Source organism: Mus musculus, chromosome 2, assembly GCF_000001635.26.
Source record: "Mus musculus strain C57BL/6J chromosome 2, GRCm38.p6 C57BL/6J".
Lineage (NCBI taxonomy): Eukaryota > Metazoa > Chordata > Mammalia > Rodentia > Muridae > Mus > Mus musculus.
In genome coordinates, this window is record NC_000068.7 from 13377957 (window position 1) to 13392031 (window position 14075).

General features: G+C 41.3%; 1 protein-coding gene across 1 annotated transcript in view; it reads right to left on the minus strand.

Moving 5' to 3' along the window:
- The window catches only part of Cubn (cubilin (intrinsic factor-cobalamin receptor)), a 215539-nt gene that overhangs the window by 101619 nt on the left and 99845 nt on the right, over positions 1-14075 (minus strand). The window contains exons 29-31 of the mRNA NM_001081084.2: positions 10883-11064; positions 5914-6088; positions 3802-3971 (exon numbers count right to left, since the gene is read on the minus strand). Of these exons, the coding sequence (NP_001074553.1) occupies positions 3802-3971; positions 5914-6088; positions 10883-11064 (527 nt within the window). The remainder of the gene's footprint in view (positions 1-3801; positions 3972-5913; positions 6089-10882; positions 11065-14075) is intronic.

The following is a 14075-nucleotide window of genomic DNA, read 5'->3' on the forward strand; positions in this document are numbered from 1 at the left end:
TGATTGCTTTGTCATTCAAGTGCTCTTTACAGAAATAACTAACTCCACCTTCTGCCACCCATCCTCCTTCCATCATGTAACTGGCCCATGGGTCTTCCTCTTGGTCATCATGACAGATCTGTAGTGTGAATGGTGCCTGGATTCCATTCTCAAGACAACTGCCCAAAATAAGGCTTTATCACTCAAGCATTCCCCACTGGTTCAAGAGTCTCTATTGAACCATTTTCTTTCTCTACTAACTTATTCCTTACACCACTCATTGTAAAACACAATTGTGAGCGACCTATTCCTCTATCCAATGGAAAGTGTACAGTAGCGCATTCAACTTAGATGGCTTCTTTTGGCTTTCTTTCGTCTCCATGCTTCTTAACAACTGTCTACATTGCGGGCACAAAGCTTGTCTTTCCCGTTCTGAAGTCCATGTGCTATTTCCTTCCTTCCTTCTCTGGCAGCCTCCCTCACCCCTACCTTACTCTGTGATCCTTGTCACTTAAATGCCACCTCCAGTGTGAAAGCTTCCAGGACCCAGTGAATCATTTCTCTGCTACTTTCTTGTTATAATTATGGGAGTGTGCAAGGTTCTTGGTATACTAAGTGCCAGCTGGAATTCTATAAGGAAGATTGATAACCTTCTGCATCTAAGGAGTCTGAGGCCCAGTGTCAGAGGTGAGGCACTCCCTACTTGCTCCTAAGCCCAGTGATTCTCCCAGCATTCCATGCTGCCTCTTCTTTTGCTTGTTGAACATGCCTGCCTGAAATCACACGTGCCATCAGTAACAGAAGCATGCTGAAGTCTACAGTTGAAAGCTTCTCTTGGACAGCAAGCGCGTCTTCCACCTTTTCTCAGATCAATAATGAATGTGTCAGGAGCCCTCTTATTAACCTGTTCCAGTTAGTGAAACTAAAGCTGAATGATGACCTCTCCTCAAGCAGCACAGCTAGTAATGACCGTGCTGGGCTAGACTCAGGTTCATTCTACCTAGATGTCAGAGCCAATGCACTACGGTAACTCACAGTGTTGATGTGGTTTACCCTTTATATGCCGCTTTGCTGAGTGTTTCAGGGTACCTGCTTCTCAGAACCCTTCTGTCCACTTGCCTAGGCTACACCAGCTGTTTCATCCTGTCAATGTGTTCTGATCACATTTTGTGTTTTGATGTATCTGCCAAGCTAAATCCCACCCAGCACCTGTCTGCCAGTTTACACACCCAGCTCTATCCTCTGATGACATACTATGAGGTTTCCCTTCCTCTTGCCCATTCTCTACTGCTATAGTTGGTTAAGCCAAGCCCTGATATGCATGGAGACATGTGGGTAGTTAACACAACTTTTGTCTGTGTTTTTGTCCCCAAGGTCTATGGAAAAAAAAAGTCACTTCATGAACACAGAAAGGAAAAACACTCCCAAACTGGGTGTGCCTCTAACCTGGGCTTTGACCTTATCACAGTCTGTATGTTGAACTCTAGGGATCATGAAATGAATGCAGGAAGAACTGTATCTCCACTCAGCTACACCGTGGATGCTAAGGGGAGGGGGGAGTGAAGAGCTGCCTCTTGCCCCAGTCTATGAGTAGACAGTATGCTTCTAACCCTTTTAAACTCCTATTGACGACCCTTCTTTGAAACAATATTTATTTCGGTTTTGCTTGTAAAGAATTTTTACAATCCTATAATGTTTCTTTCTTTAGCTGGAACATACAATTCCATTTACCTTTTGTTTGTTTGCTTTTACTTATTGCTATAAGAAGTCAGCATTTCATCTGTAACATTCTGAAAGACAGTCTTTCCCCAACCCAACCCACCCCTCACTTTAAGTTTTTCTTAAGTAAATATGCCTATTTATTCTGCTTGTGAATTGAGTAATTTCATTAAAAATTTTTTTATCACTTTCAGAAGTCTTAATCCATCATTAGCTCACTAGCTATTGCTTCTGTTTGATTCTCTGCTCTTTTCCTTCTAGGGTTTCTATGAATCTCTTTCACGTGTCTGTGCCTCTCATGTCCACCTGTGCTTTTCTTCACGGTCATTATCTTGACTTATCTTCCTGTTCCTTATTGCTCACTTCATCTTAATCTAATTTTCTCAAACATTATGGAGTCTTCAATTTAGGCACTATGTTTTTTTGTTCTAGAACTGTCAGTTTGGTCTTTTTTAGGGTTGCACTGTGACTTTTTATAGCTTGCAATCCTTTACTGAAATGTTTTAGTTTGATTTTTTTTATCTCCAGGATCTTGGTAATCATGTGTCTGGTGGCCTCAGTACTTGGCATGCCAGCAGGTTTAGTTTGGTTTGTTGTTCTGCTGCATCTCATTTATACAATAGCATCCTGTCAGGTGGACGAGTGCCTGTGACAAGCTGCAGGCTATTGCACATGAAAACAGGGGTCTAAGATGATTCTATTTCCCTTCAGAAGGCTTTAGAGTGTTTCTTCCAATTATCTATACCTTAACATATAAGCAACACAAGATCTCTTCTCCTTTATCCCCTATCTTGAGATGTCTGGTGACATGCAAATGACTGGAAGCCCAGAAGCAGTCTCTGTAGAAGCTATTATACTTTCATATTACTTAGGATATAATTGTTGTGCAGTACCTGCAGCTCCCTAGGCCATGGGCTCACTGTCCCCATTGCTCCAGAAGCCCCAGAACTATTGCTGACCTTCTCTGAATGGCCAAAGCCCTTGCAGGCAAAGACTGCTCCAAATTCTGTGCTCACTTTCCTCTCACGTATTAAGTAAGACACAGCTACATTTAGAAAGATGTATTTAAATGTCATCCAACTTTTAAATATTCCTTTTAGGAGAGTTGGTCCAAATTACCATTAAGGGGAATAGATGTCCTCCATATGATACCTTATTCACTCTGACTCTAAAGACTTGTATGGGGTGTAAGTATATAACCATAAGTCGCATATACTTTTCCTAATGATCCAACCTTGGAAAATAATACTTAAAATACACACAATCAACTTGATGATTTTGAAACGTGGAAAACCTTTTGGATTTTCCTGAGTCACCTTTAAAAGAAGGCAGCCAGTTGGAATGTGTATAAGAAGCTGTCAGAAAGCTGAAATAAGAAGATCCATTAAACAAGAAAGCCAGGTTTGTGTTAGAATGAAATACCTATAAACCAATGAAACATGGAAAATATTTTGCCAAACCTCTTTAAATTACATAGATAAAGAATACTTCATTCATTCGTACATTAACTGCCAACATATTAACTTCGAGTCAGAAACTTTAGCTGTTGGTAGCAGCAAAAACATCTTACTATAAAACCCACTAATAGCTACATCTCTTTCTGAACCCCAACCTCCCAGCCTGTTTGGTCCTATCAGAGTATTAATTTGAACTGAAAAACTCTAATCATAAAAAAAATAAAACTCTCCTGGGACCGCAGAAGCTTAATGATAACCTACCTAAACTAGTTATGACAATTCTTTCCACAGCTTTGTGCACAGTCATGTGCATAAGAAGGCTTGTATAGAAATCATGGTTTACAAACACACATGTGTACACACACAGACACACACACACTGCCCTTTCCTCTTTTTGTCAGATAATAGACTGAGATAAGGCTATTGAAGCTATTTCAACACAGCTGCTGAACAAACCTTTAAATCATCTACCTCCTGATCAGATTTTAAGCAAATAACAACAACAACAACCAAAAGAAAAACCCTCTCAACAATGCCTTTAAAATTGTTAGGAATTGGTCTCCTATGACCAATCTGAAAACACCTATAACTAATAAGTATAGAAAATTTGTCCATGCTGTAATGGTAATTAATTTGTGCCACTTACCATAAGACAAGAATCTGTAGCTTCAAGGTCAAAGTCAGTAATGTTCAAAAGAACACGGTGATATTTCTCAACTTGAATGATCCAAGAGCACTCCGTGTTAGCTCTGTAGTTGTTGGGGTAATTTGGAGAATGAATTTCTCCTCTGGAAACCTGGAAAATCCCACCGCAACCTGCAAGTAGGAGACAGAGTTCAGCCACTCGAGATATCCCTGTTATATAAAAATGTAAGCAGTCTGGTGCCAAGCACAGGCAGATAATACCCTACTCGGTTTAGCTATTGTATTGGTTCTATGCTAAAGCCATCAAAGAACTAATCATATTAAATCATTTATCCCAACATAAATAAGGGAACATGGGTAATACTAGCATAATACATTAAATACTATAAATATTGGTGCCAAAAGTTAATTAAAATAATAATGTAGGGTATAATTCAGCTGGTAGAGCGCTTGTCTAACATGCACTTGAACCTAGTTTCAAACTCCAGCACTGAATACACTGTGCATAGCCATGCATCCCATAATCCTACCCAGAGGTGGAGAAGAGGGATCAGAAGTTCAAAGTTATCTGTTAATACATGGAAAGTCTGCAGTCATCATGATCTATATATGACCCTGTCTCAAAATAATAAAAACAGCAGGAAACCTAAATACAGGTGAATTCATTTTTTCATGGGTTCTTTCAAACCTATGCTCTAAGAATCATCCTTGCCTTTGAAATGTTTCCTAGTCCAATAGCTTATGATGTTATAAATTACTTAATGTCTGGCTCTGCAATTGTTAATATTCTAGGTAGACCTCATTCCATAAGTTGTATTTAATTCTTACAATGTTACCAAGTATCTGTCAGCGCTCCTTGGATTTATGATCATACAAACAACTGATAGAAAATTTCAGCAATGTTTTTGGGCAGAGGGATTAACCTGAATGCTATACAAATAAATTAATATGTAATTCACTCTAGAGAGATTTCACATAGCTCCATACTCTCTTGGCATTAAGGAAGTGACTTAAGGTGGCCTCATGTCACATCTCTGTCCTAGGAAACAGCTATGGGACCTTGGACAAGTCAACGAGTCCTCTAAGTTTCCTGTCTGTGCTTATAAGATGAGGATATACAAGAGAATTCCCTCACAGTGTAAGTTGTAACTATTAAATAAAATAATTCTTATTAGTTAGAAAAATACCAGGGATATAGTAACCATTTCATAAACACCACTAACCTCACCAGGCCTGAGTGTCTATTAAAACACTTTGTTAAAAAGTATTTAACATTTAAAGTAAGTAACTTATTTTGACAGCCTGAGATCTTAGGCAGAAAATCAGTATTGCAACACTTAATTTTGGATTTGACAAATTTAATGCTTATTTCTTTTTACATTTCCTAAGAGTCCAAAACCTAGTCTATGGCATGATGTATGCAATTGGACACTTACGCTTGCTGAAGTTTTTGGTACACTGCTTTGGCTCCTGGTGGATCACACATGTGCACCCACCCGGGAGCTATTTTTGGATCCTCAAATGAAAGACACACACATTATCTTATTTTTAAATGCCTTGGCTACCTCAAAGACTGGGTACTTCTAAACCTTCCCCTGAAGTGGCCATTTACCCAAAATCTCACGTGGCTGGTTGGCTTTATCTCCTGAAGCTCTGTATCCCACCCTTCTTCCCGGAGTTATGGGGAATCTCTCATTCTTCTCTGCATCCTACCTATACAACTGTAAGTGTCCTGCCCCATGCCCAGCCATTGGCTGTTGGCATCTTTATTGATCAATCGAAAACCAATTGGGGACAAGGACCTTCAGAGTCTGGAAACTCGGATTCATGGTTGAATCAAAGCATTAGTACACTCTCCAACCATTTTCTGATGTCACCTGGAGAACAGGACCTAGTCATGCGTTCAGCTAACAAGTCTCTCCAACCACCTCAATTCTGCTCGTACATGGACTGATTGGCTTATTCATATCCTTAGAACGTTAAACCCTGTCATGATATTGAGAAGTCACAAAGTCATTAAGGGATAACTCTCATGTCTTCTTCTAATAATTTTGTAAAATTCATCTAGGCTTCAGCTCAAAAGCTTACAGCATGATTCCGTAGGTTCACCTACCTCCAGGGACTGCTCGCCATGAGGCATTGAAACCTCTTCCATTTAAAGAGCTGTCTGTCTTAAATCGGATTGCTAGTTCATTATCAGTGCTGGAAATCTGCATGGGATTCGCCGATGGTGATCGAGAACACAACTGGGCTATTCTTGGAGAGTGAAAATCAAGACCTGTGTAGATCTAACAAGGATGCAAAAAAAAAAAAAAAAAAAAAGGACATTAGTTAAAAGATAAATCTAGACATATCAGCCCTGTTTTGAGCTCATTTTTGCAACCAATTCTTGGACTCTATTATGATTAGTAATTGTACTTAGCCTCCCTTGGTGGGATCAACTATAAACCTGAAATGAGTATTTATAGGCACTCCCTCTGCCTTAGGAACACACACTTTCAATCACTTACAAAATACCTATTTGCTTCATCTGATAGAAAACACCCAGACTACTCTAGGATCTTTTCTATCTTTTGCTTTCTTCTTTCTCATCAGTCTGGGGATTCTTGCTTTCTCTGGAGAGACATTGCATATAATATAGTATAAAGATTGATTTTTCTAAGTCTTGGAAGTCTCAGGTGAAAGCTGGTTTTGCTTTTGAATGTTGAGTTCACTAAAGGCTGTTGATTATCTAGTTATACTTTTAGGAAATCTCATCTATCCTGAAAATTGGATATTTTACAAGATTAGGAGTAAAACATAACAGGTATGTTTCTTCAGAGGAAATCAAAATACAACCTGCAAAAGTATATTCTGGAAATCACAGAAGTGACATGCATTCCCCATGTCTGCACTGAAGAGCATGGCCAGGATCTCCTATCTCCCATGTGGAAACCCTCCAAGTCTGTCTCACATGGCTGCAACCCTCATGGATACCTCGAAATTTGCCCAACTGTATAACTGACTGGGATCCCTCAACTCAGTGGTACATTCTATAGAAAGGGGTTTTCTTTCCTAAGCCCTATTCCAGCAGAGCTCACATGCTGAACACTTATCTTAAGTGTGCATGGACTAGGGGTGAAGGGAAGATAAGACTTAAAGAAACAAACACTGACACTCGTACTCCCATATCCAAGGTTTCATCAAAGTTGCTTTGTAGAAGGCAGAGCAGTTTGGATGAGAGTTTTCATGCATGTTTGTGTCTGAGTCCTTCACAGCACCCAGGGCCAAAGCCAGGCAGGAAGGCAGCTCTGGGTAATGTCTCAATGGGCAGCACCCCTTCACCTCTCACTGGGCCTCCCTCCTCCTGCTCCTCCCTTCCTTCCTCACTCTCAAGCCCTCAGCTGACTGATAGGGAATTCACTGGAGAGTTCCCTGGGGGAGACAGTGAGAACAAGAAACCTACTTTGGAGGAGAAGTACATGACTTGAATCTATAATGATTTCTTTGTCTGATTAATCCACCCTCCCTCCCCCACCCCCCACCCCCGCCCCAGCCCCCAGTAAAGCAAGAATTAAAGTAAGAAGAAACTGCTGTTTCCCAGAGGGCTGAACACAAGGCCAGTAACTGCAAAGGAATGAAGCCAGCAACTGCTCTGGGCTTATTTTCATTAGGAGATGATGTTTAGTGTTTGGGAGGCCCTGAAAAGGCCATAAAAAGCAGAGCTTCAGGAAGAGCCTCCTTTGGCCCCTTCGACATACGCCCTTTCCCCATGTCTATCTTTCCTTCTGGCCCAGGCTACAGTCTCCAGCAAATGCAGCCAGCAGCCTGTGCTCCTAATCAAGGGAGTGCAACCACCAGCACATATTTCCAGAGAGCACGGAGCTGGCACTAGATGCTGACAAAGAAACCTACAAGTTGGCAAAATAATGTTTGTTTTCCTTGTTCATCTATTCCCCAGCGGTCATATTCATACCAGCTAGGAGTTGGCTAGGACTAGGAGCCTCCAAAAGAATAAACACTGCCACTTTGGACATTCTTTGCTTCCCCTGGTACTGGGCTGAACTCACAAATGACCATTGCTGAGAGGCCCTGTCTATGCTAACTGCCCACACCAAGCAATTGTCTTGTTTGATTGTGCCAGGGAGGGGATTTCCTCTCCTGGATGTTGATCCAGGCTCTGCACAGAGCTTTCTTGGAGACTGAAAACAAAACCATCCTGGGATTTCCATAACCAAAACAACAAAATGGCATTTTTTGGTGCCCATAAATAAAACTGATCATTAGCGTATGGTCACAAGTGGGAAAGGATGGAAAGAATTTCAGGGTGTGATTCATTCCACTCCAGTGTGACTAAACCCTGAAAATGGCATGCTGATCAGAGATTAAAGTGTGTTTTTAGCAAATGCCCAGGGTGGGGAGTATTTCAAAGCCTGCAGTGTTAATCTGTTCTGAGCATTGCTTTCTGCTCTGTTGGCTCCATTTATTTTGAAGACCAAGTCAGCATAACAGGATTATGGCAGTTGCTTTATGCAACTGGCCACTTTCTGGACAGTAATTCTTTAGGGAAAGAAATGGCTCCTGGTAAAACTTAGGGGACCCCAGAAAGTCCAATGTCTAGTGATGGTAATTTTCATTTGGCTGTGCTTGACAGGATTAAAAAAATAAGTGTGGAGTTGAGAAAGTTAGCCGTTTTTCTGGATCATACACTCATCTGGGTAACAGATTTAGAAATCGACTGTCAATATATTGTCAGTGACTAAGAAAAAAAAAAGCAAAGGAATGAAAAACAAAACAACCACAAAAAATACAGCCTCCTTATGCTCATTTTAACACTAGGTCACTACAGAACTTTCCATCTATGGCAGAGATATGAAAAAGGAGTTACTCTTTATAGCCTTTGGGGTCTTGACATATTCCTTCAAACTATGTTCTTAATAGAACTTAGGAGCCCACAGAACTCCCAGCTTGTCCTAATACATGTAAACTTGAGCAGGTTGCCAACTCTTGTCACAGACATCTTTGCGCTGGCATAGGACCACCTACCCCTAACAGTGCTACTTGCTGGCCAGAGTCTCTGCTGCCCTAGGCTTCGGAGGCTGCTTATAGAGAACGACACATCTCTGCTTTCTCATGTAATGGGAATGACAAGACCCAAAGCACAATGAACCCATTTACATTTTGCCAAGTGGGCACCAATGACATGTACTTGGAAGATGAAAATAAAGGGCTTGGAACCTGGAACAGTGCACATTCCTAACAGAGATTCAGCGGCCAGCCTTTTGTAAGCGTTATGGGTTTTATGAAACCATGTAGTATCTTTGTTGGTAGTGGAACCTGTTCAGCATCTCACGGGTTAGTGTTGGTGGTCTTTCTTCAAGCTATGAGGGTGAATTTTGGAAGGTGCCTTGTTCTTTCCTAAACCCCATTCCTCCTGTAAGATGGAGGCATCACATAGTAGCAGGACTGTCACTGAGAAGGCACTGTCTCCTTGCAGAGGGAACTGGGGTGCTGAATATAATTCCTAGTGAGTATACCTATCATTAGGGGACAGATTGCTTAAGAACTCTGTTTCTTCATATCACATAATTTTTAAGGATTAAAGTTTTCCATAAAGTACTCTCTACTGTTTTCAATCCTCTGAAATGCCTTATTTTATCTGGGCAGAGGAGAGAAAGGTGACCAGGTTCGTTCTATAGGCCTTCCATTTATGGAGGAGAGTGCTTGCTGGAGAAAACTATATGAAGATTAGCATATGGAAGAAGTCAGCTGGCAGAGAAAGCCTTGAAATGCTTCCCTTCCTAGCTGTATAGAGAAGGGCATCCTAGGTAAACCCTAGGGTATCCACGAGTGGGAGAGGCTTGGGTTGTGCCCATGACCTACGAAGGTGATGAGCCCTGGGCCCAGCACTTTCAAGAATATGCTTTTCCCTCAGCCCGCTCTCATTTCCCTTTCTTAATAACTCTTTCTATGTCTACGTATGTGGCTAACTTCTTTGCCCTGGGACACATGAAACTGGAAATTTGGGTCAATGCCATCCAAGCCCATATCAGCAACCATCCCGGTGGTCATTTAAAAAGGCCATGAATGTGAGACTTGATTTTGACAACTGTAATATGTGGACAGACAGCATCCTACTCTTACATGGGACTGTTCACCTCCAAGTGAGAATGTGGCTGTGTGCAATCATCATGGACCGTATGTGCCTTATTACCATGTATCAGTCAGGGGTTTGAATGCTTTTGCTCGCTCACAGGCGTCAGGTGCTTACTCTGTGTCACACACTAGCTGTAGAGTTATATGGAATAGTAGTCCCTAACACTAACAGATGGGGAACTTGTGTGTGTTTAGAAACCATTTAATTTTGCTGATAGGTCCAAGTTGATTATAATAAACTTTAAGGCCTAAAGTTCAAAATGGCTACCTTAATTTTGTGAGATAAACTCTTAAGGTAGCCTTGAAAAGGTTTTGTAGATAAAGACCACACTAAGGAATAACAACAACAAATAACAAAACAAAACCAACAAAAGCAAATAACAAAACAAAACCAGCCCTCTGCAGCAACTATAGCTGTAGCATCCTGACCATCCCACAGCCCAGGCAGCATTTGCTGCTGTAAAGGGGTCAGTGGCACTTGCAGTCAGTGTGCTGGGGCCCCTCTTCCACTGACTCCCAAATGCAGAATGCTTTCTCTAAGGAAGATTCCTCGGACCAGAAGGAGAAGTGTGGGCTGTTAAAGAGCCCAAGCACAGATTTTATCAACAGGAAAAGAAGAGAGGGAACTGATGGCTCAGCTTCCTATCCATCCGGAAAAGAGACAGAACCAAGCCTGCCCACTGGGGACCCTTCCCTGTTCTTTGCTCATATTGACACCCAATTGCTGCTACCTGGCCTTACCTCCTAGTGAACTGTTACTAGCCACTAGGAGAGAAACCAAACTGCTATATTAATCCCTTATTCTACTAACACAATCCATTCATAGAGGAGGATACTTGCTAGAATGCCTAAGCATAGAACAGGACTAGCCACAGGAAAGAAGATGGGGATCTCTCTAGTTCTACCCAAGATTTTGTGATACACTGGAGAACAATCAGACTTCCTACCTCCAGGGTGTCATACTTGCAGCTTGCATGATATTCCACATCAAAGTCATGGATGGTGAGCTGAATGCTATTCCCTGGGGCCACGCGAATGTTCCAGATACACTCCTTGTTATGAGGATAGCTGTTAGGGTACCCAGGGCTGCTAAAGGAGCCCATGGTTCCAGACATCTCTCCACCACAGCCTGTCAAGTAAAAACAATCTGTTAGCACAAAGTGACCATAGAAGCCAGAATGTATTCAAACCTTCTGCTCACCAAAGGTGGCAAAGAACTATGGCTCCTATAGGAGAGATGTTGTGCAAAAGTTTAATGTTGCCATTATAAAGCAGTAAGAGGGTCATGAGATAAAGTAAATTGTAGAACGCATGCTTATGATATATAAGACCTAGGCTTTAAGCCCTAGCAGAGAGGGCAAGAGAGGGAAATCATTATTAAATTTATTCATTTTAGATAAACAATATTACATTATTTATATAATGCTGAGTTCTTATTCCTACACATCTAGACCTAAGAGGAACACAGTGAATTCTGGGAGTGGGGGTCCTAATAGAACCTAATAGGAGAATTTCCAATCTATAAAGAACACAATGCTAGCCAGGCATGGTGATGCACATCTGCAATCCTAGCAGGGGAAATGGAGACAGTGTCATGATCATCAGGACAAGGTTATCCTTGGTTACATAGGAAGGTTGAGAGCCCAGCCTGTACTAGCTGAGATTGTCTTGGGAGGGAGGGGAGAGAGGAAAAGGAGGCAGGCAGGGGGAGAGGGGGAGAGAGAGGTGGGGGAGAGAGAGAGAGAGAGAGGTGGGGGGGGAGAGAGAGAGAGAGAGAGAGAGAGAGAGAGAGAGAGAGAGAGAGAGAGAGGGAAAGAGGGGAAAAGGGAGAGAAGAAGAAGGCCAAAGCCCTTGATTCTGGCTCAAAGTTCTGAGTGCTACCACCTTCTTCTCGTGCTTCTCTCCTACTTTGTCCTGAAACTTGTGTTTCCAGACTTTTCCCATGTCATATAGTGTTTCTCCTTTTATGTCAAGGAGGGAGTGGTGTGTGTGCCATTTTGAAAATCACTATGTAAAAGCAAACATACTAATATTATTTATAGACTGTGGAGAATGGTATATAACAATAAGTGCCATCAAAGATTAGGTAACACTTTTCCAACTGTAAAACCACACTGAAAATATCCCTGAAGCCGAAAAGCAGTGTAGCTGGTACAATTCCTCGGAACCTCTGCTGAGCTCTAGGGACACCACTCACAGTCTACTTACTCCAGAAACTGGTACTGCCTGAGCCTGGGCAGCCCAGGAACCTGTGTTATGTTCAAACATGGAACTTTCCTCTAAATTACAAGTAAGTGAAGCCATTCTGTTTACATGCTAAAGTGCTTGATAACCAAATGTGAAAGCCCTTAGAGAGAAGGAGGGAAGGAGCTTGGGTAACACATCTCTGCGTATTTATTTAGGTTCAGCCTATCAGCTAATTGAATCCAAAATCATAGTTGACTCATCTAAGGCTCTGTATCACTTTTTCCCCATTGTGTCTCCTAATGTTTTTAGGTTTCCTTGTAAATTCCTTTGCACATAACAGGAAGCTAACACCCCAACCTGTTACTGTACTCTGGGGTGATAATATCAGGTTCCAAACTCCAGTGCTCAGAGTTGTTATATAGGTTAATAAAAGAGTCAAAATAAGATTTTTGGGAATGATGGGATAATTGCTCTGCTTGTACTATGTACTGTCTCTTAGCAAAAGTTTATCTAGATATAAAAGTACACTACACTACACATACACACACACACACACACACACACACACACACACACACACACACACACACAAATAAACCTTGGAGCTAGGAGTAGAATTATTGGCTAAAAATTTAGCTAGCAATAGAAAAAAAAAAGATACAAAATTATTCATTAAGTTGTAAGCTTTTAAAAACAGTTCCATGTATACGGCAGTTTAGTTCTCAAATGCTTTTAATAAGCACAGTATATTGCTTGAAATTCCTAACAACACGAGTTAGGCATGAAGGTATGGGGCTCACTTTAGAGATGATCTGTGAGCCCAAGTCTCTTAGTGAATTCCTCTAGAGAAAATCCAGTTAGTCAGATACAGCCTAGCCCCTCTTCATTTCTAGTTCTGTGCTGTCTCTATCAAACTTGGTGGCTGTACCTGCCTGACGGTGTCTTATCCTCTCAGCTGCTCTGTTCACTGTCTAAACACAGAATTACCCCAGCAACCTGGGTAAAGGAAGCAGAGCAAAATCTTTGTATCGACTTTGAGGCAAATCTGACACTGTCTAGTGTGTTGGTGTCTAGTGTAGCCAAACTGGACTACAGTAGTGCTTTGAAGTGACTCACATGTTTTCCCAGTTTTAAGCAGTTGATCTTTATAAAACCTTTCCCAGGACTGATAATCTATTTGGTTTTATTTCCCTCCAAATCCTCGTCATCAGCTGAAAGGAAGTGTTTCCCTTATCAGCAGGAAGCACACTGCTCTACAGTGCTCTGAACAAGAAAGAGTTGAAAGCCGTTGCTTAGTCTGTTTATTGAGATAGATAATTTAAAATTTTGCTCAAGTAAGAACTCAGCTAATACTGGTTTTGTTTTGTCTAAAACAAGCTATGAATTTTTAAATCGCAGCACAGAACTATAGCACAGGTCTTCTGTGAGTTCTTTCTTTAAGACAATTATAATCAGGGGCAAGGTGGTTCAGTTTATCCTCCTGTGCCCCGAGGTCACTCAAGGTGTCAGCTCTTCATTTTTTTTTTTTTTTCTGTTTTCCTAACACTGTAATCTGAAAGGTGATTTTTCAGGAGAGGTGCCTGTGTGGAATAAATAAGGCTAAGATCCACTAATACTGGAGGAAAGGAGCTACAAAGCCAGCTTCCAGGGTATCCTCACATCCTGCTCTCTGCTTCCAGGAGTCATTGTTCAAAGCCCAAGAGCCAACATACAGTAAAATCAGTAACTACAATAAAAACAAATGTTAAATACAACAAAATGGGGAGGCTCACATACTCAACTGAATATTGATTTATATTATAATAGTCTTTCTATGAACTGAAAACTCATACCCTTTGTTCCGTAATATCTTACAATGAGCTCATTGGTTAGGCCAGTTTTCTTCTATCACATAAAAAGGCTTCTTAGTGCCTGTGCCTACAGTTGTCTATTTCCTCTCTGTTTTGTGTTATT